Below are 27,849 nucleotides of genomic sequence, written 5' to 3' on the forward strand. Positions count from 1 at the left end.
GCATTCTTGGCCACGATTAAATTGGTGCAGAAGAAAAATCGGATTCATTTTTCCCTTAGCTTAACAGCGTTTTGTGCCATTTTGCATGAAGCGCGGAGGGTTCGTCGCTTACTGACCGCGCACAAGTCTTTCGTTTGCAACGCCAGAAAAATCGCCAGTAAATCAACGTTGGCCACGGAACCGGGGCGGAAATATATCCCGGGGGGGGGGCATTACCAAAGCCGTTTGTTACTGCTGTGCCCCCCGTAACTAGTGGTGTTGGATGTTGCAAATGTTGACCAGGGGGTGCTGAGCAAGTAATCATTGCAATTACGTATCGCCGTATAAAACAAGATTGAATTTTGCGGTTCTGCGCGCACCGGCCCACAAACACGCACACGGTTTTGGGGTTGGAATTGGAATGAGAGAAAAAGCAAATCCAGAACCAGAGAGAAAGAGAGCGAGAGAGAGAGAGAGAGGGAGCGAAACACGTACGGAGAGTAACATACATTAAAATGGGGAAAATCACCATTTCTTAAAACCTTGGGGCGTTTAGTTATTTTTTTCTTTATTCTTCTCGCCAGAAAGAAGCATAAAAATGGTTATGCTCTCAAACAGCAATACACCGGAGCAGTGGCTCACGCTCCGCTTTGCTCGTTTTTAATGGCTGCACCATGACTCGAGCGCACGTTCTTCCGCAGGGCAAAAAACTAGAGCTCACAGCGCCATACAGTGTGTAAAATGATAAATGGTTTGCCGTTTTTTTTTATGCTTGCTTTTTTTTCGCTTCTTTCGCTGCAAACCGAACCGTTGTGTTCCGTGGTTTTATGCAGCTCGTGACACCCCGAAAGGGGTTTACGCTAGCTGGCAGGAACCCACCGTTTCGGACCCGGAAGTTACGCGCTTCTTCCTCATTGGAGGATCCTACCGGGAGCTTTTTGAGCTGGAAAAGCAACGGGTAAGGGTAAGCACATACAGGGGAGGGGGGAAGCAATCTTGCCGACCGTCGTGAGGCACGATAGCGCTGCGAGGCGTTTGCCAAGAACCCTTGGCCAGCCCGGATTCCAAAAACGCCAAAGAATGGGAACACACAATGCCATAGCCGAATGTTCCCAGAGGAGTGGTGCCGCACGGAGGCAGGAACGAGTTGGCCGGTGATGAGAAGCAGTGCATCGGTAGGGGCAATCGATCAACGCCGTACAACCACGGAACACATCCGGCACCATCAACCAACCGAGCGCGCCCCGAAAACATCCACCAGGGTTCGTCGCTTTCGTTTCCAAGTCTCCGGAAAAGACTCATAAAAGTGACCGAATTTTCCGACAGGCTTATGTTTGTTTGTTGTTTTTTGTTTTATTGATTAACGCCGGGCTAGCGAGAGCATATATGTCGCCACAGCCACCGTTTTGTGTCGAACTTCCATCACGTACGGTTTCCCACATCGTGGGACATTATACGAAAGACTTGAACAGTGCGACTAGACGACGAACCCGAGCTTCGCTCAACGCTCAGCGAACTGTAAGCGACATTCGCCAAAAAGGGCTCGATAAAAGAGAAAGAAAGCACCTTAAACGAGCGCGCCCGTGTGTTGGTGTACGCTCGGAGTGAATGAGCAATGCAGCAAGCCTGGGATGAAACCACTGGGAACCGAGCGATTATGGACGCAAGAAAATCTTCGACTCAATCAGTCAGACTCTTGCGCGCCCCTCAATTCCCACCCCATTGGTTTTCCTCTCCGCCTTACAATTGGGGGGGGGGAGAGAGGGGGCTCGAAGCTGAACGGAATTGGGCTGGGTGGTCAGTTTATGGAGATCGGCTCCAGTGTCTTGCGCAGGCCGGAGCGTGAGGGGAGCTGGGAATGAAAGTCCCGAATGCCCAAGCCGAACCGGACAACCGAAAATGACCATGATGATGACCGCTGGCTGATGATGAAGATGGTTTTTGATGTTGGTACGCGAGCGCGCATCGTGATTACCTCGGGCGATGTGGATGGGAGCTTCGATCTTTTGCGAATCGTGGTGGAACGCAACAACAATGCAGTGCCGACCGGTACGGAAACATTCGAGAACGAAAGCCGGACTGGGAGAGCCGCAAAAGAACGGTGTGTGTGTGGATGAAAATCGTTCATCCCCTGGCTGTTGGGGTGGAGGGGTGGTAGGGGACGGTGGAGAAAGAGGAGACGATGGAGGTGGGGGAATGGATCGAACGATGATGATTATAATGGAATAGGGAAAAGCGAAGGGGGGAAAATGAAGTAAACGAAAGAATGGGAGAGGTTCGGATTACGGGGGATTGACGTTGCTTAAGGAAACGAAAGCACCATGAATCAAAGGCGCACGCACACTAGCAACGCTTCGGGGTCTCTCACTGTGTGTGTGGTGAAAATACGATATTAAAAGGAAAAGAATTTCCGACGATGTGTGAAAATCTAACCGGGATCACAACTCAACGCACAGTCACGCACACACACAGGCGCAGACACCTCGAGTGCAGTGTGGATGTGTTTGTGTCCTGTAGCAGAAAAAGGTGCTTACGCACACCGTCATAAACCTGCGTAAATCGAACACCACGAATGCAGTTGAATTTCAGAGAATTTATTTTTTTAATTTCAGGGGTGTTGTACCCCTGGGTGTATGAGGGTGTGCGGGGCGGTTTACACTGCGGCATGCGGTAACAAATGCCCTGCCCTTGTTAAAACAATTAATTAACAAACAAACAAAAAACAACGATGAAATAATGTACAGATCATCCTGAAATGCATCGAAAAGAACTCGTTTCCTCACAGCACAGTGTTTGTCGCTTCATGTTGCGTTGATGTCTCCTTTGATTGTTGATGGCCGGCCGGCCGGGGGGGGGGAGTTGGATTGAAGTGACTTGAATGCCGTGGTGTTGATTGTTGATGAATATCGGTTTGATTGTTGCTTCTGCCTGCGGTCCACGGTTTTGGCGGGGTTGACACGTAGACGAATCGTACCGCTTGAAGGCGAAAGGAGAAGAGATGTTTCTGTTTCTTTTGTCCACCCCGAAACATTGTACAACAGCGTACGCACCCTTGCTGCTGCCCTGGTGCCCCCAAAAGCGGTTGCAACAAGATGCAATTGGAATCGTTCTTGAAACCACCACCAGTGATTTTTTTCCCCCCGTTGTTTGCAACATAAAGAAACGGATCGAACGGTTGAGATGGTGACCATTTATTCCAGCCCGATTCCCCCCGCTCGCGATGATGGATGATAATTTTTGACGCGAGGTTGATTCAATTCTTAGCCGGAGATGGAAAAGGCACTGCAACATTTTATTTGTGCCCGCTCATTGTTCCGCATTTGCAAAAGGAAAAACCGCAGGGAGGGCGAAGGCACACACAAAGCCCGAAAGAGATTTATATACAACGTAAAGCGAAGGAAAACGCGCAATTTAATTCGATTTCCATTTCATCGCTTCCCCCACCCCCTTCCGAATCAAAAGAAGTACTGTAGGTGAGGGGGGAAAGGGGGTTATTGGTGTCTGAAACAAGTAACAAACAAAAAAAATACGACACTTCATTTGCGGAAAAAAGCAATCAACACATCACCTTCTCTCTCTCTCTTTCTTTTTTTCGAATCGTTTCATCGTGCCCGATCGCGCGAAGCGAAGGTGAGAATGGTTTAAAAAGACGTCCATTTACGCTTCCTCTTGTACGAAAAAAAAAGGAACCGCAAAACCACGCTTTTATGCTCCACACACACATTGGCAACACGCCTCCGCAGAATAATGAGATGTGAGCGGGACAGGAAGACCCCCCCCCCCCCCCTCAAACAATGTAGGGCGTGCGGTGCCAGCGTGAAGAAGGTGACGACGATGTGAGAACGGTTTCAGTGCCCGGCAATTGCAATTTGAATGCAATTGAGCAATAACGTGGGTTTCTGTGGTGGTGAGGGGTGGGGGAGGTGGTGATGGACCAAGGCGAAGAAATTAGAGCACGGGAGGGGTGTAAGTGTGCGCCACACGCGCACTTTTGATCCAACAATGAGCATCCCGCCATTTATGATTTATGTTACCCACAAACCTGCTCCCCCCCCCCCCAACACCTCCCAAGCGCGCTCCTCATTTTACGATTCATATACCCTCGTTTTGAAAAGGCAATTTTGTAGCGGCACCAGAACCGATCGAGAGAAGACACACACACACACACACAAAAACCAACGCCACGCTTTATCATCTCGCATATCTCCGCGTCATCCGTCTTTTGGTTGAACAATTACTGCACTTACCCGGAGGACATTTGCATTCGTAGGAGTACTTGGTCGATTGCTTGCAGGTGCCACCGTTCTGGCAGGGTGAGGGCGAACAGGGAATGTAGCCCGACTCGCAGTTCTTGCCGGTGTAGCCTGGTTCGCACATGCATCTGGAAGGAAAGGGGAGAGAAATTGTAGCGAAAACATTGTAGTGAAAGGTAAAATTTATGAGCAAAATGTATCAGAAGAGAAGATTTATATGCTACACTAATAGGATGATACTGATGCAGAAGAAATAAAGCGTTTCCTTGGAGAGATTCAACATTTCTGCGATTTTATTTCAAGTATTCTTTGAAAGGAATTTCACAACTTTGACAGATGTTTAGCAGACATATTTGTTGACTCACTGTCAAATGTCAAAATAGCTGTCAAGTTTTAGAGTTCATCAACAGATTCTTTCTCTCAAAACTCGAATGTTCATTTTTAACGATTGGATGAACATCATTAATGAGATTGCTGGGCGATTTGTTCGCTAAAGTTGGACCACTCACATGTCATACTTCACACATAATGACATTAACAGGTCCTTTTTAAAAACCAAAAAACAAAAATATAAATCTTGGAAATATGTTACAAAAAAAAGTTTCTTTTATGCAATATTAAAAATGGGAAATGCTTAATGGAAAACCCCTCCAGCATTTATTAGGTCCCTTGGATTCTATCACCCCCCCCCCCCCCCCCCCCCCCCCAACCTTCATGGTAGGAAAATGCTCTCCAAGTGGTCGCAGTAACAACGATACGAAATTTTATCACGTCCCATTGCGCACATACAGCAACGGGGGCCACACAATCGCAAACCCGATCGCACGTTCCCCGCCGCAGCATAAAAATGTCGCACAAGCGTACGGACCCCGCCAGCCGCACTGCTGCCGGTGCATCCCCAAAAGGGGACAAAACGGAACCGCTAAAAGGAAACTTGCTCCATACACACACACACAGCCCAAAACGATTGGGAATCGCACCCCGGGATGGTTGCGGGAGGTACGGTTCGGTACAAAAAGGGAAAAGGACGAGGCGGCTTCGCGGCATGTGGAGCCGGGTTTTGCCATTTTTGGTACGCTGAAATCACTCCATGAAAGGGTTGGAAAATGCGCTCGAAATGGTATGCCGGACAGGAGACGGACACATCATGAGTAGCATAAAACCGGTGCAGGGAGGAAAGGGTGAAGGGGGAATATCGTGGAAAGGCTTGACCACTCCGCGAGGCTGGACCAAAAACCGCAAAAGGGCAGCAGGCATGTGGTTGCATTTGTGTAGTTGTACTTTATTTCTTCTGTTTTGTACTTTATTTCCTCTGCGCGCGCGTTGCGACTTTTTTCTGTTCTTTATTTCTGCTTTGCTCGTGCAAATAGACGCAACACACTGTTAGAGCCGTTTGTTCCCATTTTTGGCGCAGAAAAATCCATTCCCTTATTTCCCGTGATCCTTCCCCACTGCAGAACGCGCGGGCGCGCGCGCAACCGTTTCAACGCGATACGAAAGACTTCAACGGGCGGTCAAGCGACGAACAGCATCGAACAAAAAACAAAAAACAACACGCAGTGCGGACGAAATGTTGCTGATGGGGACAGAAGTGGACAGAATTAATCAGTGGACTGCGGCTGAATTAGGAAACTTGCGATGCGTTTGCGAATCGCGAAACGCGCGATGGGTGATGCGGTGGCGATAAGCGAGAAAACGTTTAAAAACAATATCAGCAAAACGTGGAAGTTTCCATTCTAGTTCACGGAGCAAAAACGGGGTAAGGGTAAAGAAATTTATAAAAAAATATCCTTATACAAAAAAATGTTCACAAAAACATCACCTTTACTTAAACAATTTTTATAAACTGTAGGCACAATGCTTGTCAAATAATTTAACGCTTTCTTTAAAACTTTAAATAAACCCTTTAAAAGCTTCCTGCCTTCACCGGGAGCGGCAACATTTATTGTTTTTCTTTATTCGCTTTCAATGAAAAATTCCTCGTAAGCAACCAACAGCTTCATGCAATTCACCTTTTTGCAACAAACATTTCTGGTGACAATTGTGGATTTTTTGTTATTGTTTCCGTCACCCTCATTCGATTATTTACCGAAATTAGCGCTATGAAAGCATTCTCGATTTCCACTGCCTCCCCCAAAAAAAAAAGCCACCCCGTCATCAGAAACTGCTTGAACGAGACTAGGTAAAATTATTTTTTGAGGTCAACGACGCACGCAAAATAATGCTTGAAAGAACCTCAAGAACAAACGAAAAATACTTTTGTAAAATTGTTGAACATTTCTTTTTTTTAGTAAACTTCTTTTTTGTTTATATACATTTTGTAAGTTTTCTCTGCACACAGTGCAAAAATTCTCGAGCGCTTTTAAAACATTTGGCCAAGGAGAGTTCACCATTTTTTTATCAATCTCAACAAAAAAAAACAAAATTGTTCAAAAATTTTTAACTTTTCGTTCAAAAGGAAAGGAGTATTTTCAGTTTATAACTTCTCGCAAAGAAAACAAACAGACCCCAAAAATTATGACGGCCCCACGGTTATGCTCTTTAATGAAAACTGTTTACAGTAGCAAACGGAAAACATAAACACCATTTCGGCGGCAAAGTGTTTAAAAACCGTGCGATTATTTATGCAAACTGTTTAGACCACCTGCAAACCGAGATAGCGTACGTAGGTGGAGATTGTTTTGTTTTTTTTTTTTTGCACCACCACCACCAAAGAAAGTCTTTTGGAAGTTAGGGAAAACAAGGGAAGAAGTTTGTTTTTTTTTTTTGGTGAAGTTGATTTGGGTTGGGTTGATTTTAAGCTTACGAAATCATTTTCTTATGAAGGCAAACCAAACAAGGTGGCCGTCAACGGACGGAAGGGTTCCAAATTTGTCTGACAAACTGCACAAATGTCAGAATCAGGTTAAGCAGCGATGAGGGGGGGAAGAAAATAACAGAGACCACTAAGCGCAGCATGGTAAGGCTTTTTAATAGTATTCTGTTTTAGAAAAGATCAAGGCTAAATAAAACAACCTTTAAGTCATGTTTTTCCTTCAATTCTTTTAAAACTTTTTACTGTTGGTAGCAAGAAAGAGTTACAAAACTTTCCTTAACATCCATCTCTTTTTCTTGCTCACTCGCTGGATGTTATTGTTTTTCCAGACAGGCCGACCCGACACACACGCAAGCACTTTTTCTATCATACTGTTACGTCGACAAACATATACTGATTGTTTTGCTAAACATCTTACATTACGCGCAATTGTTCGTCTACGGAAGACATCAACGCATGCTCAAGCACCCAACCTTGCCGGTAAATGTGTAAACCCCAAAACCCAGGCGGAACAGGCGGGAAACTCGCACCGAAAGTGAATTTCCCAGACGAAACCTCCTCCCCCCCCCCTCACGATCAACGCTACTGGGTGGAAATTTGTACACCGATTTGTACACATTTTCGCTCCCGATTTAGGAGCTCGGAGCGAACCAAATGCAGACATGCGGTAGCGTCACTGCTGGCAAGGGCCTGATATGGGGTGGACGACACGAGCACACAGGTATCGTATCGTACTGATTAATTCGTTACGGGGCGCTATGCGACAAATAGGACGGGCCCCGTGTGGGGGGGGACGGTATCGCAAGAGAGCATTTCTCACGCGAAACATTGCTTATAAGAAAAAAAGCTGCGACGGATGTCTATTTTTGGGAAGCTGAAGTAATTGTATCCTAAGTGTGTGTGTGTCGGATTGGGCCACACTAAGAGTACTACATACGTTGCAGCAATAACAAACCCCTGCACAAGTTCCTGTACATGCAGCACTTTGGAACGTTTTGGATCACCTTCCAACGTTGTGCTTCACCCGCAGGCAAACGTTGAAGATTTGAGTTTTAAGAGACCACTCAATCACCACCCGACACAGCTTTCAAACGCTCGTCCGGAACCATCTTAGATATTCAACCCTTGGGTTCGGTAGCCAACACGGGTAAGTCCTCCGAAAAGCATCCTACCCGGTACGGTGCTGGCTCGATGCTAATTGCACGGCTATAATTTCCAACGCCACCGGACACCGGACATGTTCCTCCAGTGCCTCGGCGAAGGATGTCAGCATCTTGCCAGATTGAAGGGTAAATTGCAGGGTTTCGGGAACTGCAATCACGGTACCGAGGTCCGAAAATCCGAGCAGAGAAAAAAAACACACCAACCAACAGAGCCAACAGAGACATATAGAAAGCAACACACCAAAAGGTCCTGCACATGGGGATTAGATGTCCAACACCGGATTCTCTTCTGACCGTTTAGCCCCACCCCATCTAGGAGTGTCTAGGTCATAAACTACCCGCCCCTACGCGGCCGAGGTGATCTTGGCCACCATCAACCCCAAAAAAAAAAAAAACCAACCACCATTTGCCCGGATACGTGAAAGCGTCATCGATGTTTGGCCTGGCTTGTGAAGAGGTTCGCTCACATAGGTACTTCGCCTTGATTGACAACTTCCCAAACATTGCTGGGAACAATTTCGATCGAAAAGCGCAGGAAGAAAGCTAATAAAACACCACAATACTTCCCCTTATGCTCGTTGTGTGGCTCGGACGCGGAAAGAAAATACAAAATGCACGATGGGCGAACGGGTAAAAGGGCCGATCGGTGCTCCGTTAGAGAAACAGCGGCTATATGCTGCTGCTTCATACAGACACACGTGCATATACTTGAAGATCCCGAAGACTTCACCGCGCCACGAATGTTAGACACAGCACTGTAGTACCAGCAGAGGTAATGTTATGGAGATCGTCATCATCATCATCATCATCATCAACAGACATCATCACCTTTCACCGTGATTTTGTTGCTTCAAAGACGGCGATGACTCGACGTCAACGGACGCCTTCGACCTATGAAGTGGTAACGAGTACACGCAAGCGAAGAATCCATTCCCGCTTCGCTTTCTCGCTCTCCGGTATCTCTTTATCTCGCCTTTTGCCATTCCCAAATCACAATCTTCGGCTTCGCCGCACAGCAAAACGAGATCTGGACAGGGGAGCGCTCGCGGTCCATCATCCCGTGCGTCATCATATGCCGTGTGGTGATGAGGGTAGAATTGGTGGGAGCGCAAGCGGCGTGGAGCATCGCCATATCTCATCCGTACGCAGCGGAGTGAACGAACGAATGAGTAGCCGCCTGAGAGCCCTCCATTTGGTTTATGCGCTTAAATTGCCCGGGACGCACGGGACCAGCTGCTCTTCAACACGCGCGCACGGTGCCTTGGCTCCTGCCCGGTGGTCAATGAACTGGAAGTTATGAATCTACTTCTGCCCGTCAAAACCGAATCGATTGCCGAATTCTTTGCCAGCACACAATTCCACGGTTCTAGTTCACCACGGTCTATCAACAAATGTGCCAAGCAACGTTTGCAGAGTAACGCAACACGGTGGTAGGAATACATCTCAACGACACTACCGTTTACAACCTGTGAAACGCACCAGCTCTGCAGCGCGCCATCTGCCGGCAAACAAAGACACCATCCAATTATAAGCACTAAAAACAAAACCGCCGGGACGCCGCATTACAACCAAATTATTAAAAACAATCTTCCACACCAAGCAAATTAGCACACCCCACCTCATTGGCACATCGTTCCCAGCCCCACCTGAGGAGGGTTGTCTTTTTTTATGGTTGGCTCATTTTTGTTTTATTCTTCAATATTTATTGTACGGCACATTTGACATTAGAGGCTTCACCAGCGAATGGTGCTGGGTGATAATATAACTCCAACCGCGGAAAGTAGAGCGAGTTCTCTCTTCCAAACCCCATAAAACATGATATAAAAATAAAGGCAATAAAAACCGAAGAATGCCGTCGTGCAATCTGAATGGGGGGTGATGGAACCGGCTCTACGGAACCGGTAGCGCAGTGGTTTAATAGCACCGGACTGCTTGACGCGAGTGGGATAAAAACTGTTCCACAATCACAGCAACTCCTCGGAAGCAAAACCCCTTGCTTGTCTCGCACCTCTCGCGGCATTATTCGAGATACGCGAAATTAGCGAAATAGCCCTTGAGGGCACCTGCTTGTCTAATGTCACCCTCTCGCAAACCCAAATGTGTCTGCAACTGCCGAGCGACACCGAAGGGAATGCAAATGTCTACCGGATTGAAATTGATTATAGAGTAAGCGTTCTAATTCCCGACTCCACTGCTTCTCTAACCTCACACCAAACACGCAGGGACCGTTTGTGGGATGGGTAATTGCAAACCGTTTAAGCTGGACCGGTGCACCGGTAATGCAAATGGTTCAGCTTCTCTGGCTACCGATATCATAACCTCAATGCCACCGGTAGACGAGCACTGCGCACCATTCGAGAAACCATTCCGGTGAGCTAATTGGGAGTACACACAAACAGCAGCGAATCCATTCGGTTCAATGATCGGGGTGTTTGAATTTCGGTACCGGCCACATGGGTAGCCAGCGAATTGAGGTGCAATGGAACACACATTCTACCCATTATCCAAACGGCAACGGTGTGCAAAGGTGAGATTGGTCTAACTTCCCTGGGGATTTGGACCAAAAACTCCTCAAGAATCTGAACCCGGCCATTTTGGCCACCATCTGGCGTCTACACGCGGGTGAAAATGGAAGCGAAGAACTACCAGCCGAGATTTCATTCCAGCGACGGCACTGGCTCTCCTCACATTCCTTTTACGCTTGCTAATTAGAGCTCTGTGGAACGTTCATTCTCGGTGAACTTCAACGCGAGACGTTGCTGATGGGTTGCAAATTTGGTTGGATATCAATTCTCGCTACTTCAACAAGGAGTCGCGGTAGACTCCCGGCGGTTGTATCGGTATCCTGCCCAGGCAGCAGCTCGGGAAATCCTTGGAAGATACTTACTGATATGAGCCGTGCGTGTTAACGCACTTGCCGTTGTTTTCGCACGGATTCTTCAGACACTCGTCCATGTCGTCCGCACAGTACATGCCGCGGAAACCTTTCGGGCAGATACACTTCACGTGACCGTTTGGCGACAGCGTACAGGTGCCACCGTTCCGGCACGGTGACGAGGCACACAGATTCTGCTTATCACAGTGTTTGCCTGTGGAAAAGATTCGGGAGGAAAAAAAAACGACATATCAGTAAACCGGTGTCCGGCAGGGTGTTAGACCAGAGGCTTACCGGAATAGCCAGTCGCACAGATGCAGGTGTAATCGTCCAGCGTCTTTAGCTTGCAGTTGCCACCATTGTTGCACGGTGACGAATCGCACGCATTCTTCACCGGTATCTCGCACAGGCTCGCGGTGTAACCGATCGGGCACCGGCACGAGAACGATGGTATACCGTCCCGGAACGTTGTCTCGCAGCTGCCACCATTCTGGCACCGTGGACCGGCCGCCGTGTGGCACGGATTCGGGAAGTCGCAGAAATCTCCTGTATAGCGTGACGTGCAGCTGCGAAGGATAAGGAAGAAACGAACAAAAAAAAAACGAGGTTTAGTAACTCATAAACGCTTCTTGGCTATCGACATAAAGTTGGAAACTTTATGCGCCAACCTTTACTTTTGTTCCAACCCCCTTCGCGCACCGAAACCAAACCATCAAGAGATCAATTATTATGTTTGTAAGCGGGCGCCAGCCAGGGAAAAAGGCAAAACCTTTCGACGAAACGATATCCCACGGGACGGAACCAGACGACCACACACGACGGAAGGTACCGCATCGTGCGCAAGGGGGAATGTTTTAACGATGTTTCGAAATTTTAACCTCCAAAGGACGGTGAGCTTTTGAAACAGAGCACATCTCGGAGGCACTCTGGGCACTTCCCGCATGGAAAGGGGTTTTATCGTCCAGCTCTTCGTGAAGATTCCTCAAGGTTTGCCCTAAAGCGGACGTAGTCTCACAGTGAATGAAGATGCCATACACCTCCATGTGGTGCTGTCTATTTCCCTTGAGAGTGACCTCAAACCCAGAGCTATGACAGTGACCAAACACTGTTCAAAACGTCAGTTAATAATGCTAGTACTATTACCCAAGATACCGACAGTTGCGGTACGCAATTAAACGTACTTTGGTGGCACTTTAAACGTCCACACGTACAGTAGCGAACCAACTACACCGGTGAATATTCGGACGTTGCAAATCGTCGCGTCCAAAATGAGCCCGGGGAGTGAAAGTTGCCACCATTGCGCTACCGGCGAGGGGGTTACTTCCTTCGGGGGGTTCCGTAAACGATCCCGGCCGGCCGAGGTCCGAAAATTAGCAAATCGCGTTCGTGTTAGCTCCACACCGTAATAGTGGTGGACACTGCGCGCAAAAAGATTGGGATTGGCGGACCGTGGTGGTTGCTGTTGTTTTTTGCCTCCACCACCAAACAACGTACCTCAGGTGCCCAATTACACGTGAGCAGACAATCTTTCACCATCGTCGGACATAACCGTGGGAGTGTTTGGCTCCTCACCGAGGGAACTGCCCAAACGTGAGAACTTCCCCCGGCGGGAATAAAGTGCACACAGCTACAACAACAAAGCCTCTTCCCTGTTTTTTTTTCCAGAGGTGACTTCAGTTTCCCCAGGCTGACATGAAAATTGATGTCCCGAGGAACGCGATCGGATCGAAGTTCTGGATGGTCCCGCGCGACAGAACCCATCAGATCCCCACCGGGGACTTCGAAGGGTTGTTCTAATCGAGCGGGGCGAATTTGCACCGTAGAATGTCCATTGTGTCCACCGTCTCATCACATCCTTCCGTCATCATATTCGGTGCCTCCAATTTCCCGCAGTGTGCTCAGTGACTTTGTGACTTCACCGTGGCAGGTTTTGATCCCGGCTTTCTCATCTCCGGCGGCCCTGGCGTGTGAGTGTGTTCTCAGCATCACCAAACCAATCCACGGGCGGCACCCCGACGGTGCACCCCACAAAGCAGGTCACAGATTGTGCAGATTCGATCCGCTGAGTAATCGAAAAAGAGGCTGCCTACGATGACGAGAACCCATTAGCACCGCAGGCAGCCACATCTAGCCGTGCCTAACCCGGTGCCATGAGGTCGCGCAGAGCGATCATCTACAATTCCCCATCCACCCGGCACTGGGGATAGAGGAGAGCCAGTGGACGTGCGCTTCGGCATATTCGGGCGCGTTACATTTCCCATAGCGCCTTTGTCTGTCCATTTTATAGCGTGCACACACAAAGGTAGGGCGCGCGCGCGCTCCCAGAATGAGAAATCCGCCACCCTTGCACCAAACCACCAGCAAAAGCAAGCGAGCGAGCGAGCGTGCTGTTCATTACATTTTCTTCTGCTCAAATTAACTCCCCACGCGGATGTGGCGGTGTGGTGTGGCGATGCGCGGTTGCAAACGGAAGGCAAAACAACAGCCACGAAACAAAACAACAACGAAAAAAAAAACAGAACAAATCTTCCATTCTGGCCCTCGCGCTTTCGATACGGTCCTATCGCGCTGGGTGGCAACAAGCACAGGTCAGAAGAGCAAGAGCCTTTATGTGTGGCTATTAGCCACCGCGGGAGGTGAAACACCCTAGCCATGTGCACCCGGGGGTAGAGGGATTGAGAATGTTGATAGTAATAGGAGTAGCCCGCGTCGATAAATGCCTCCCCGTTGGTGCTTCCGCAGAACGCCGATTGGGGCGCACACGGCGAACTAGAGAAGATGTCGCCAATACCCCGCAAAAAAAAAACAGGGAGCGCATCACTAGCCACAGACGGCAACCAGGTGCTGCACCACCATGGGAGAACCTCGCTGTGTTTTTGCCTGCTGGTTTCGAAACAAAATACCAACAACAAGCGAGAATAAAATAATCCACATCCACTTCGAACACGTCATCTTTTTATTCTGTCTGTTCTTCCACTGCGGTTCCTCTCGCATTGAAGGGGTTTCTCTGCATCCGCTTGCCTGTTTGAAGCAGCGCTCCCAAGAATGGGAGTTGCGGTTTTTTTCCCCAATTCCCTCGTTGCGAGCGTGGTGCCCCTCGTACAGGTTGTTGGATGGATGTCATTCAATATTTGTGGGATAACCATAGGTGTGACGTTCAGAGCTTTTCGTAGGGCTGCTGGACAATGTTGCCGAAACAACTCCAAAACAACAAACTACCCTCGCTCGAAGTGATCTAGAACTTGTTGGACGAGAGTGGACCTTTTGTTGGAGATACAAAACCCTCCGGAGTCTTCGAGCTCGAAGAGTCTCGGAACTCCAAGTCTTGAAGTCTGCAGGATCTCTGAGCTCGAAGTGTCTCGGAGCTCCAAGTCTCGGAACTCCAAGTCTTGAAGTCTGCAGGGTCTCTGAGCTCGAAGTGTCTCGGAGTTCGAAGAGTCTCGGAACTCGAAGAGTCTTAGAGCTAGAAGAGTCTCAGAACTCGAATTCTTCAAGGCTTACAGAGTCTCGGAGCTCGAAGTCTTAAAGTCCCGAAGACTTTAAAGGACTTTGTGGACGCACACACATGTGTGTGACATATTGCAATCAAAACCATGGAAGTTAGGCAAACACACGCACCCAACAATGACTAGGGTGACCGATCCACAATATGACTAAGCTGCCACATGTGTGTGTGTCTCTCTCTCTCACAACGCGCCCTGCTCCATCGCCAGAGCTCATCTTCCGAGAGCATAAAACTAATTTTATTGCTTTTCCGGTTGGATGCCATTCCGGTATCTGATGGGTGGTACGCAAGACAACCATCGTACACGCGCCGGCTTATGGGAAAGTATGATGTTTGTAATGCTGACTTCGTCTTTTTTCCTTCTTTCTTCTCATCTCATTTTTGTTTGGCGATGTTGTTTTCTCCCAATTCTTCCTTCCTTCCACACATTGTACCATTTGCACAAGGTTCATTAATTAAACGAAATGATTAACGCGCGTTGGATGCGCGACTTGTCGTTCTGGCTCTACTTCCTCACCGCCTGTTTTCTCATCCTTCCAGCCTAGAAGCGCAACATTCCCTTCCCGCCTATTGAGGGTCTCGACCTGCCAGGGAACAGTAATGGTGGTAGCCATCACCAACGCAAACCCGATCGATCGGAACCAATTTCAATCAGCGCCGGTGACGAAGCAACAATAGCGTTGCAACGGATGGCGTTGCCCGATATCTTCGGAGCGGGGTGCTCTGGTGGATAAAGTATAAGAAACGTCATCATCCTTCACTGCCGGACACGGTGCGGTAACACGATATCATCTTCTGCCTAATGCGACCTTCCCAGCACGAGGGATCGAGTGTCACGTGCACGGTGAAAGGTGAACTTCAGAAACTTCATGCACATTTACCCAACAGTGCTGTTCCTTAAAGACCCAAAAGAATTGGCAAACGTTTCATCGCTAGCCTCCGTTGGATTCAGTAGCGTGTTCCGATTGTGATTGTTGAGAGATGCGGCGAAGGTTCGTTGTGGACCTGCTAGATTTCTTGACAAGGCGTTCGGTAGCCGAGTTCACAAACCCCAAGAACGTTCCAGAACGCCCCATCCGTAACGGACGCTGTCCGAGTCTAATGGAATCTCCCGTTGCGGAGTTGTTTCAACAGCAGGGTGGGCGTTAGGTGAGATATCTGGACAGCCCTTTAACACCGCAACGCCACTTATCAGACCTTCTGGCTGCCGATCAACGCGCGTTAACCTTCGGCGACGGCCCACGGTTCAATTTTCTGACGTCCTGACATACACACACGGCAGGCAATGATAATTAAAGCACCCAGAGCGCACTCCAAATGGACGTCCAGTTGCTGAGCAGTCATTGGAGTTGGAACCGGTTTCTGTATTGCTCTCGGAGTGTTTTATTTTCTTTTCTAGCAATTCTATTCGCTAGCAACCTCTTGCCTACCAACACTAAAAATATCTCCTTCCGAATGCTCACTAACCCGCCGAAAGATGGTTTGCATGTGATAGCAACTGAGGTGGCTATCCAACTCGCGAAGGAAAGAAGACAATCTATTAAAAGATTACAATGATTCTGAAGAATAACGACATTTCATGGACGTCAAACGCTAAAACATCTCCAAACCAAGAAAGGAGTTCCTGAGCGGACCTTCGGTAAGGTTTTTGCCAAAGTTTTGCACCACACCCAGGCAAAGGTTGATCGATTATTTCGTCCCCTAAAGTAATCTGACCCGACAATATTCGACCAACAGGTTCGCCACCCTACTCAGGAAAGAAAAGACCATCGCAGCACGGAGTTTGACAGGTTAGTTCGCCTGCAAGTGATCGAATTACCCCATCTATCTCCGCCAAATGCAAAGTGAACGAAAAAAAACGATAAATCCATGCCATAAAATGTTGAAGAAACAGCAGCAAAAAAAAACACAAACTTCCTTTCACCACCAATCAAAAATTTTTCGGTAAAAATGTATAATAAACTTTCAACCAAGCAGTCCCTCTTTTGCCGTTTCGAACGGGTCAACATCCGTTGGGACCTTTTCACCTCTAACGCAACAACGTTGACCGGTCGGTGCTCTTACGGCTCATATATTAATAAGAGACACTAATTAACCAGCAACAAACGGTCGGCCAAAAGACCGTTTGCTGCGACATAAAACACGCCGCATCAATCTTTGCAATCGGAGGATATTCTGCGCGATTTTTATTTTTTATTGCACCCCCGCTGACTACGGTTTTTCTGTATTTTTGGTTGTTTGTTCGTTCGCATACGATTTGTTTTATTGCATCAGCTGAGATCGATGGATAAACCATTCGGATCGTTTACGATCACTCCACTAAACTGTCAAAAACACCCGCGATCGGAGGAAGAAGTTTTTAAAAGGCTGTGAAATTGTGAAGCACACTAAAAAATGGCTGTTTAATGCGCTTTATGAGCCGCTGGAATGCAATTCGTTCTGCTGGTGCGATGAAGACGCAAAAGCGCACACATTAAACTCAGCCAAGTATGATGTTCAGGATTTCACAGTTTCAGGTTCACGCACAATGGGACCTCAACGTAACCGGCGGGGCAAAAAGGACGATAACGCTTCGGGTGGGGAAAACTAAAAAACTTCCACACCGAAAACAAAGTAATCAAAAAAAGGTAAAACCTTTCAAATGTTTCGATTAAATGATTTTACCTGGAATTATGATTGTTTTATTTTAATTTTTAAAATGTCCTAAAGTGTATCCACCGTGTCACACCGCGTAATCATTTCCATACCGGCTGAGTTCTTAAATTCCAACGCATTATCACGCCGCAGAAAATGAATGTGCACAACGGAGATGATGTGTTTTATTAATTTATAACTTTTACTGCACCTCCTAGCCAACCCCACACCCCCCCACCCCCTCCCTCCCTGTACCCTCAGGGTTGGTTCGTTTTATGATCCTCGCGGGCAGCTTGAGGATGGCGTAAAATGGCGAAACGCCAAAAATTTTGGTTTAAAAACCCGCCAAAAAACCCCAAGCATCAACAAGGGTTTTATGAGCCAATCTTATAGCACCGCCCTCCCTTCCTCAACAATTAACACGAATGTCACCCGGCGCAGGAATTTAAAAAAAAGGTTTTTACACTATCTTAAGCCGTTAAGTGCAAGTCCAAGCACCCGGGGGTCGATGGCCCAAACCGCACCATCAACACTATCAAGAGTGCGGTGGGATAAAGCGAAGGAAAGGGGGGGGGGGGGGGGGTTGGAAAAAGAGGAACAAATCGCTGCTTTATGCTTTTCTTAGCCGACGAGAGCAGGCCCAAAGTGTCCGGGCGGGCCGAAAAGGAAACATTTAAATCTTGAACCTGCTCCGAAAAACTCCAAACCAACCCTGTATGGCAATTTTCTTTTTTGTTTCTCTCTCTCTCTCTCTACTGGGCCACCACCGACATATCCCTCCCCGGGGCTGTGGATTATTGTCGAGGGGGACATTGTCTCCACCGGGACGGATTAGGATTGTTCTCCGCAAGAACACATTTACGCAGCAACTCGGATGACATCTTTTCTTACTTCCATTTCGCGATGCAACCTGCTATCAATTGTGGTGGCAGTATGAAAAATTAAACCATTTTCCACCCCGATTGTTGTCCACGGTATTTTAGGCAAAGCTTTTGAGGATTACATTACTTGATTTTTTTGTTGTTGGTTTTAAACTGACTTTAAATAAAAACTAAATAGCAAAGCAGTAAAACAAAAAGCAAAAGCATAAAATGAACAAAACCCGGAATAAAACAAGGAAAGAATATAGAACGTAAGATTGATTAAATACAACAGCAAATAAAACAAACAAAGAGACGATTTTGAGACGATAAAATACTATTAAATAATAGGTAAAGTATTCAGGAAAAAATACAAAAAAGCTCAAAAGATAATCAAAATAAGTATTTCAAAGAAACACACAATGCGCAGTAAAAAAACAAACAACATTATGTAAAACACACAAAAAAACACAATAAGGTAACAAGAGAAGATAATAAAGTGCAATATTGATTGAACGGCAGCAGCAAGCGAAAATGAAAAAAAAAAAGGATATCGAACCAACAGAACCAAATCCAAATTGAAGCAACAAATGAAATGCAAAACAGAAACAAAACAGACCACATTCCACATAAAACTATTTGCAAAAACTTGCTAAATATTTAAAATTGGTTTAACATTTTTAAGATAGCAAAATGTGGAAAAAGTACACAAAAACAACCTCCTCACCCCTTCCCCATCCTCCCCCGCTTCCCCTTGCCTTTTTCGCCGTGGTGTGGTAGTATTCTTTCCACCTTTCTACCGCATTAGCATCCCTCTATATTTCACTCACTTGCCTGCCCGCTTTTCCGCCCACCCGTTTCCGGCGACCGGGCCGTACCGGGTGTCGTTGCTAAGAGGTGCTAATCTATGCCATTAAGATGCTATCGGTGTGCTCAACCGTCATGGCTGAAATTCGCTAGCACCAATCGTTCGCCCACGGGTTTTTCGATCCGCAAAGGTTAAGGCTGTGGAGGCTACTCTTTTTTTTTCATATTTGGTGGCCGCCGGAAGAACGGTCCCGATACGCGAACGCCGAAAGCCGAATGTTGTGGCCGTAATTTGCGGGCACCCTGGTATTGGGCAAAACAGTAATAATGCTACGTTATGAGGGAAGAAGGAAACGCTCTCTCATCCACACGCACACGCATCAATATTCGATCGATTTGCGTGTCTGGAATTCGATCTTCGGTTGAAAAAGGGAAACACACACCCCTGCGCTGCTCGAACGGGAAATGATGATTCCCTTTTCTTTTCTTTTCTTTTTTTAAATTCTTGCTGCTACCAGGCAAACGCTTCCCAAAAGGGAGAAGAATTCGACGAAAAGGAACGAACCGATTCCAGACGAAATATGAACCGATCGGCCCAGAGAGCACCATGTGGGAGCTCGTTCACTTTACGGCCGGTGAGAAAATTGGAGAACTCAAACGCATCGGCAACAACGAACAAGAAACAACTCGCCGATCTATCATCATCTTCATCAACCGTTTCCCCCCAGGGAGACCATTTGCACTGATTGAGAGCAAAAGATAAAGAGAGAGAAAGCAAGAAAGGGAAAGAGCGAAAAACGATCCTCGCGCAACAGCTCCGTACGGATCATAAAATAGCATAATTAAGTAATTTAATTTATACGACTGTGTGCGTGCGTGTTGTGTGCGGGTTTGAAGGTTGATTTTCCACCCTCACCCCCACCCTGCGACACACCCTTTAAAGGGGGTTTCCATCTAAAATGAAAACCGAACAGATTGGCCGCCCGGTGCAACGAAATTTTTCCTCCAGGGAGTCGCAGGGAAAAGTCACACGGAAATGTAGCTGTAGCCCGGGAGAGATTGTTGCCCAGGAGAGCAACTGTTTTAAGAGAGAGGGAAAACCTCACCGGTGGTAGCTTCGTAACTTCGCATCCAAAAGGACCACATAGGGTTAGTGTTTTGTGGTTGCGGACCCACCTAACTACTGCAAACGAGGGTTTGAGTTTTGCGACGAAATATTCACATTCACTCGTCCGTACCACCTTTCAGCGTGATTGCCCATTGTTTCTTGGGCGAATTGATTTTTATGTTTATTTGCCATTAAGATGGTGGGATGGCGGTGTGATTTGGCTCTGGTTTTGCTGTGTATTTTCCACCTAATTGTAAAAATCGTGAAAAAACCAGGCAAACATTTTCACCACCATTTCAAAGGTGGACCCAGTTTCATACGAAAATATAATATTATAAACTCCATAACCCAATATTGTGCAGGGTTTTTATTTCAAGTAAAAAAGCAAAACCACATACACACATCGTTATCACATTCGACGACGCCCCACGGGAACGTCAAGACGGCAGAGAAGACAGCACAAAAAAAAACAATAAATTGGCTCCAGCGTGCGGCAAGCGACGAACCCACCTAATAAGGAAACATGGGCCCGTTGATGCATCAAACACACTGCTAACGAACGGCGAGCGACGGGCATCCAGCCAGGCTGGTTAAGGGAAACACAATTTTTGCACTAAAAGTCCATTCCCCGGTTCGCAACGTGGGTGGAACCCGTATGCGGTTTTACGGCGGTTTCGGTCCCTGGAGGCGCATTGAAGTCTTTTGATTCGGTTGAATCCGTGCCTGCGTTGAGCATTGGGAACAACGGCAAGCACGCAAGCAGGGCGGAGGAGGAAGCGCATCATCTTTCGTCTGCAATCTCAACGCAAACGTTCCCTAACCGCACACGCAAGGGCAAAAGAAAAAACCTCGGAAAACCCACAGGATGTTTCACATCTCTCGACGCGCCGTTTCGTGTCTGAGTGTATGTGATTATAAAGGCTTTGAAGGATGGGGCACAGCAAGAACACGGCACCAAAAAAAAAAAAACAACCACTGCCAGTACAATCCACACCGAGTGAGCGTAAAGCCAGGGGGAAAAAGAAGGGAAGGAAAACAAAAGCCCACATGAATGCGGCAAAAAGGATTCGCAAAGTGGGAAAGATTGTGCATTTTCAAGCCCAAAAACGCCCAGCCAGGACGACGACGGCGACGACGTTTGGAGGGCACCATGTTTGGCAATGTTACCTCCCCCCCCCTCTCTCCCACCCTCCACCCCTTGGGCCATGTCTGGGAAGGAAAAATCTCGCCCTTGTGGTCCGTGCGGCAAACGATGGTAGACGGGTTTGACAAAAAAACGAAGAACTACAATGACACGCCAAGCGACGAACCGGTTTTTTTTATTATTATTATTATTATTTTTGTTTCCGTGTTTTGTTCATCAACGTTGCAACCCTATTGTCCTGTTCCTTTCGTTGGTTTGCAGTTCCTTTGAGTACATTCTATTCCCTACCCGTAGGCACGTGGATGCTACAGTTTCGTCAACATGTCCGAGTGTTGTTGTTTTTTTTTTGTTTTACTTCCTTTTATGTTCACCTCGTGGGGTTTATGAAATCTGGTGACCAGATCGTTAAAATGTTGCATTTTTAACGCTTTGTCTAATGCCTGGAGTGCACAGCACGATAAATAAAATAATGTTTAAAAAATAACAAATAGAACGGAGAGACCCATGCCGGTGGGTTGCTAGTGGAAACAGCCACAACCGACACTGCACCACCAGTCGTGGATGGTGCACCAGGATTGACCAGAACCATGCACATGCAAACAAACATCGCGAAAACCATCGCATCCCCCGGGCATACCGGGAACCAGGGAGCATAACAATAGAGCCCGATGCGATGTGAGCGAATAATTTATGCAAAAAAGGGCCCTCTATCAAGCGGGCGGAAGGTGAGGAAATGGTCAACCAGCCTCGAAGGGCTCGATGACCATAATCGGACATTCCACCGCGCGCTTATACCACACACCGAAAGCCCCGTCACCATCACGGCCAAAAACCTTGACAGCAAAGGTAGATCATGAGCTTCTTTTTGTGTGTGTGTGTGTATCTAAGTCGCAATCCTGTCCATTCCCGCGACCGCGGTTTTGTTCGCTTTTCGAAGCGGCAGGGAGCGGCGACGGGTTCGTTAATTTCCTTTTCGCTTTAGTTTTTTTTTTATTCCTTCTCTTTCCCCCAATTCCCTTGCGGGCTTAAATAAATGATGAGGCAGCTCGACAAGGGCACATACGTAAATGGTACCACTGCAATGCAACGGCCCTTAAAGCGAAACGCTGTTCGTACGGGGAATGCACTTAATAATGTTTCACTTAATTTAACTTGCTTCCCGATTTTGACCAGCGCGCATATCCTCGGGATGCAGTTCACATTTGCTGCACTGCTGTAAGAAGATTATTGCCAATATGTGGCTGCATATTATATGACCAAGTTTATGTTATTTTTAAACTGTTTCAATTATCAGAAGCGCACGCGGAGGTTCGAGCGAAAAATCATTCAAAACAACATTAATGTGTCCTTTAAAGTCTTAAACCAATTTTTAAAACACACACACACCCTCATGCATATATGGCACTGCTTTGAACGGTTGTCCGCCGGGCACGTGCAGTTTGCACGCGCACTGAAGTGTGTGCACGGTGACGCAACGCTCTTCTGTGAGATAACAAACAACAAAGCCGCCGCTTGAGAAATGGAAGAAAGCCCAGCTGCAAAGGAAATCCTTAAAACGGGCCGCAACACTTGAACTACCACTTCAGAACCTGGCTGTGGTAGGGAAATTTTAGCTGCAAATATGAAGTAGGAAAACAGGAAGCATAAAATAGGCTCGAGAAAAAAAATTACCATTATTGAACATGTATCAAGTGCAATTTGTTTGATGCCGTTCTAACGATAATAAAAAAAAAAAGTGCAATTTGTACAGGAAATTATGAAACTCTAGATTTTTTCTATGAAAAACATTGAAGTCGATTGACTGTCCGATTGATAAAAAAGCTCAAGCTTAACAAAAGTATTTCATCGATCAATCCCTATTAGAAAGGGTTTCGTAATTTATAAATTTCATAATTTATAAAAAATAGGGAAAACTACCCCTACATCGAGGGAATATTTTTAATAGAATTATCTCCCTTGTTTAAGAATTTTTTCAAATTCAATAAATTAAATATTATTATTTTTTTTTCAAAGCTACGATAAAAAAAACGATTGAAGTCCCAAATTTTACGCATTTATGAAGCACTTAAAAATATTTTTAAAAAACCCCCTCAAATGTGTCATAAAGCAAAATATTAATCAACAAAAAAAACAACATGCGACCCCCATTAGTGCGCAGCACCATAACAAACCGATCGAAAATCATAAAATACACTCATCATAATCATCGCTCGATAAGTTGTCATTTGTGTATCCTACCTCTACACACACACACACCCCTCCCAACCATTTTCGAAAGCTTTCCCGATCATCGTTTCATCCCCTGCTGTGATGCGGAGGGTAAACGATCAGTGTTCAGATTTCGAATGTGTTGTCATCCTGCGGCTCGGGGTTGAACATTCGACCAATAAAAAAAAATCCTAATAAAACACCAACCCCCATCCCCCCTATTGGTGACACGCACATGTATATACCATTATGATAAACGACGAATATTTATTTATGGTTGGAGCGAGGGATTGGTTAAAAAAAAATAGAAAGGATTTTGGGGGTTGAAGCAAACGCTAAAGTGACACCCACGCGCGCGGCGTTTGCTGTGGGCTCTCGAAAAACATAAGGCCCAGCGGACGTAAAGGGTAGGCACCAGGGAGGAGGGGGATGGTTTTGATGCTTATTTTAAGCATTTTTTCTACATTCATTTCATCCTATTCTTGATTATAAATTCTCAATAATAGCTGCCCATGGTGGGAAGCACGACGGTATTGCCAGAAATGTGTCTTTTAACGGGCCAAAATAATTTCACCACGCGAAAGAAAACATTTAAATCCCCCCAAAAGCCCAATACTGCACACCCATTGAGATTGTTGTTTTTTTTTTAAATGCAATAAAATGCCAAAGAAAAATTTCAAACATTCCACACCTTTCGCTACATTGTGGCAGACAGAAAAGCCACTTCTCCATCTCAGGTGCCGGGTGCAATAAATGTGCAATCAATCAGCGAAGGCACTGCCAGCGACCCACCACGGTTTGACTTTTCCAGCGTAAGCGAGCAAATAAAACATATTTGATTTACATCCTTTTGCCAATTCGACCTTTTTTCTTTTTTGCTTGTTGCTTTCGGGATCCTTTCCCATTTTAGTGCATGGGGAGCATCGTTCGTAAAAACCGATATGGTTCTATACCATCATACCGGCGTCGTGGCTAAGGCCCACCCTCGTGTTCTTTGGCTGGCAAAACGGCGGCAGGCGACGAACCCAGCCGCTGGTGCTTACATTTTCAGGGCTTTTAAAAGCTTGTTCATAAATAATTATATTCACGTCGGGCCACGTCGGGCTAATTTGAATAATTTATCGACATCGGGAAGGCGACGACAATAGTGTGTGTGTGTATGTGTATGTGTCCACTAGTTCTTGCTCATCTGCCGCTCGCGGGCGTGCGCGCGCTCAACAACAGTGTACACTGCACTTATCTTTATGTCTCGGTTTATACCTTTTTTCCATTCTGTGTTCTTGTCTCCTCTTTTTTCCTCCCTCTTTCTATCTCTCTCTCTCTTTCTTATATTGCTCTGTTCTTAGCTTCTCTTCCGTTGAAAGTTCTATCTTATTGCTTGCTTAGTCGTTTTATGCTGTTTTTGCATCTCTTTTGCGTTTCCTTCTGTGCTGGTACATTTATATTTATAGGTTTTGAGTCAGCGTTCAAATGTTTTCTGCTTCATTTTCATTTCGTTTTATGCATTATTACTTTGTTGCTTTTTTATGTGCTGTTTCATTTCTTTACATATTTTGTTTCTTGTTTCTTTTTTGTGTTTTGTATGTTTTTTTTTCCTTCTGTTTCGTTCGATTTACGTTTTATCCAATCCACCCCCGCCACACTGGTCGATTTGCATAATTCTGTGCCGCTTACACACATCATCACCACACCACACAACAGCACAAAACACGAACCAATAATGCATTTCTTTTGCGTTGGCCAATCTTTATCTCATTCTTTTTTCCCTTCTTTTAGTTTGTGTGTTTGTTTCGTTTCCTTTTTTTAGTCTTTTCGATATCTTTTCGTTTATTTTTATTATAACACAAATTGCAAACATCCGCACTTTGCATCACTTAGCAGTGTTCTTTTCGGGTTTTGAGTTTGTGTTTGAAACGTCTTTCCTTTTTTGCCGTTGTCTTTTGATTTTTAAGAACGTCTAATTGTTTATCAGCTTTCCGTGCAGTTCGCCCACTTTTTTGTCCGCTTTATTAGCTGCTTTTTGCCACTTTTTCCCTTCGCATGAATCCAGCAACGGTGGAGAGTTCTGTTGTTTTTCGCTTCCCTATGGTTGTTTCGTTCGCGGTTACCATATTTCCTAATTGAACGCGACCGCTAACCCCCTACCCATTTACGACTATCATAACTAACCCCCTCTTCCCAACCCGCTTTAGTAGCCACGGCTCATTTTTATCAATTTACTTTTGTTTTGCGACGGTGCTGATGCCGTGTCTCGCCCCGTGTGCCGTCTCATCGTTAGAGCGATACGAAAGGATTTTAACAACCTTCTCCTCGTTCGCTTCCCGCTACTTTTGCATGTTGGGTGTATAGAATTTAAGAAAATGGTCCCGAGTGTCAATATTCCCGCACTGCACTCTGGGTCGTGAAGGAATACCGCAACGCACATGTCTCCATATGTGGATTCGCCCTGTTCCCATTGCGCCCTTGCACCGGCTGGCACGGCTAATAAGTGGATCGCGAAAAGGCGCGACACAATATCTGATTGTCTCTACATATCCCTTCGCGCTTCGCGTGCGCACACACGTTTGTTTAGGCCACCCCGTTCGCGCGTCCGTACGTTTTTGGGTTTCTCCTAGCTCAAAGTGCTGCAGGGAAACACGGGGGAAAGAGCAAGGGAAACCCGAGGGGCAGGAGGTGGAAATAAAGGGGAATAAACACATGGAATAAAATAAACTGCAGCGAGCGTTAACGAACGGGGTGAAGTTGAATAAGAACAAAAAAAAACAAATGTGCATTGACATATAGAACGACCCCACACTGCTTGAGCGGGAAGGGGATGGGAATGGCAGCTCCCACTCCACACACACACACACACACACACACACACACATTCATTCGCACTGGAGTGGAGAGACATGGTGCGGCATCAGAATTTATTGCCATTATCGTCCAAGTGTTATGGTTATGACCGTTGTTCGCCATTATTATTTGGCGGGCCCCAGAACGCGCGCGTTGGCGATTTATGGCACGTTTCATGGTTTCGCTTTGATGCTAACGAGGAGGTGTGTGCGCGGCAAGTACATTGCAAAGAAGCACCAAAAAAAAAAAAAAAGATAAAGCAAACCGGGACACCAATTCATGCACCGGGTCACCATCACCGGCGTACAGGGTGGTGAATGACGGTTTAACTTCGGGGATTTGTAACGGAGTGCGCGTAAAATCCAATCCATTCGCATGAGGGAATAAAGGATATGATACAAGGTTTCTTCCTCCATTCGACAAACATGACACAACAAAACATTCTGATAAAATGCATGCGAATTATTGGAGGTTTTTTTTTGTTTGTTTGATTCTCTCCCTTCTTATGACTACCCCCAATAAAGGAAGGTTTTAAGCTACAAAAGGATAATAACCGGTTTGACCGGCCATGCCATCATTTGGGTATTTTTAATTTCAATTAACCATCCCGGGATAGAAGTCTTGTTTTTTTTTTCTTTCTCGTGCGTTGATTTATTGCTGTTTAATTAGCAAAAATTTACGAGCTATATTACCAGCGCCAGATGGCCGCCGGTGCGCTGTACATGCGTAACGGTGCGTTACGTAGCGTTATTCTTCCCCAAAAGTCGATGGACCACCGGTTTGGATGGTTTGCTAAAAGCCGCAACTTTCGGGGAATGTGGATTGTGATTTTTATACTTACTTGCAGTATGATGCACCATTCGGGCGGCTAACGCACGTGCCGCCATGTTTGCAGGGTGACGGCGAGCACGACAGGAAACCTGTAACGCATCGAAACATAAAGAGCATTAATATAATGGTTGTGACTCACTTAATGAAGTATATTTTTTCTCTAATCCATGACACGAGTAGGAAACGAAATTGAACAAAACTTAACAAATGCAAGGCTAAAAAGGGGAAAGAGAAAACACGGCGCATAAAGCATTCCACGCAATCACTCATACGGTTCTCCGCTCCGGATGTATTTCTGTCGCGACATCTATTTGACACGCGGGTGTAACCCATCCCCCGGCTCGCTTCAATTTGCCAATCCCTCCCCTTCATCACAGCTCCCCCTCCCCAATTCCTGCCATCACCCAACCCATTCCACTCTGCACCGGATGGTTAGTATTAGCTTACGTCAATTGAGCCCTTTTGTGCGGGATGGGTAGGGGTGGGGTTGGAAGATTTGTTTGCGGCCAACGGATTCTCGGTATGGTGGTTGCTCGGAGCACGCGTGCAATCACACTCTGCGGGAGAACTTCACTTTTTTTTTGCTCCGGAACTGCCGATTTTTCACCCCACCTTTCGCTTATACGGAGAAATGGTAACAGCGTGATACAGGGTGGTGCCAGAAAAAAAAACCCAAACATGTAAAAGTTTCAGCTCAAAGATCTTCAAACCTTAGCTTGTATTTGTCCACTCGAAAAATTCTCCAAGGAATTACGTAAACTCAAACTACTAGCGGTGTTTTCTGTTCAAGTACAGAGCGTTTACTCTTCCTAATTGTTGCAGAAAAAGC

The 27,849-nt window shown here is 46.4% G+C and overlaps 1 protein-coding gene across 1 annotated transcript in view; it reads right to left on the bottom strand.

Moving 5' to 3' along the window:
* Nucleotides 1–27,849, bottom strand: part of LOC128306371 (neurogenic locus Notch protein) — a 71,395-nt gene that overhangs the window by 15,126 nt on the left and 28,420 nt on the right. Inside the window, exons 2-5 of the mRNA XM_053043864.1 lie at nucleotides 27,031–27,109; nucleotides 11,380–11,651; nucleotides 11,098–11,299; nucleotides 4,227–4,360 (exon numbers count right to left, since the gene is read on the bottom strand). Of these exons, the coding sequence (XP_052899824.1) occupies nucleotides 4,227–4,360; nucleotides 11,098–11,299; nucleotides 11,380–11,651; nucleotides 27,031–27,109 (687 nt within the window). The remainder of the gene's footprint in view (nucleotides 1–4,226; nucleotides 4,361–11,097; nucleotides 11,300–11,379; nucleotides 11,652–27,030; nucleotides 27,110–27,849) is intronic.

This window comes from Anopheles moucheti, chromosome X (genome assembly GCF_943734755.1).
Source record: "Anopheles moucheti chromosome X, idAnoMoucSN_F20_07, whole genome shotgun sequence".
Classification (NCBI taxonomy): domain Eukaryota; kingdom Metazoa; phylum Arthropoda; class Insecta; order Diptera; family Culicidae; genus Anopheles; species Anopheles moucheti.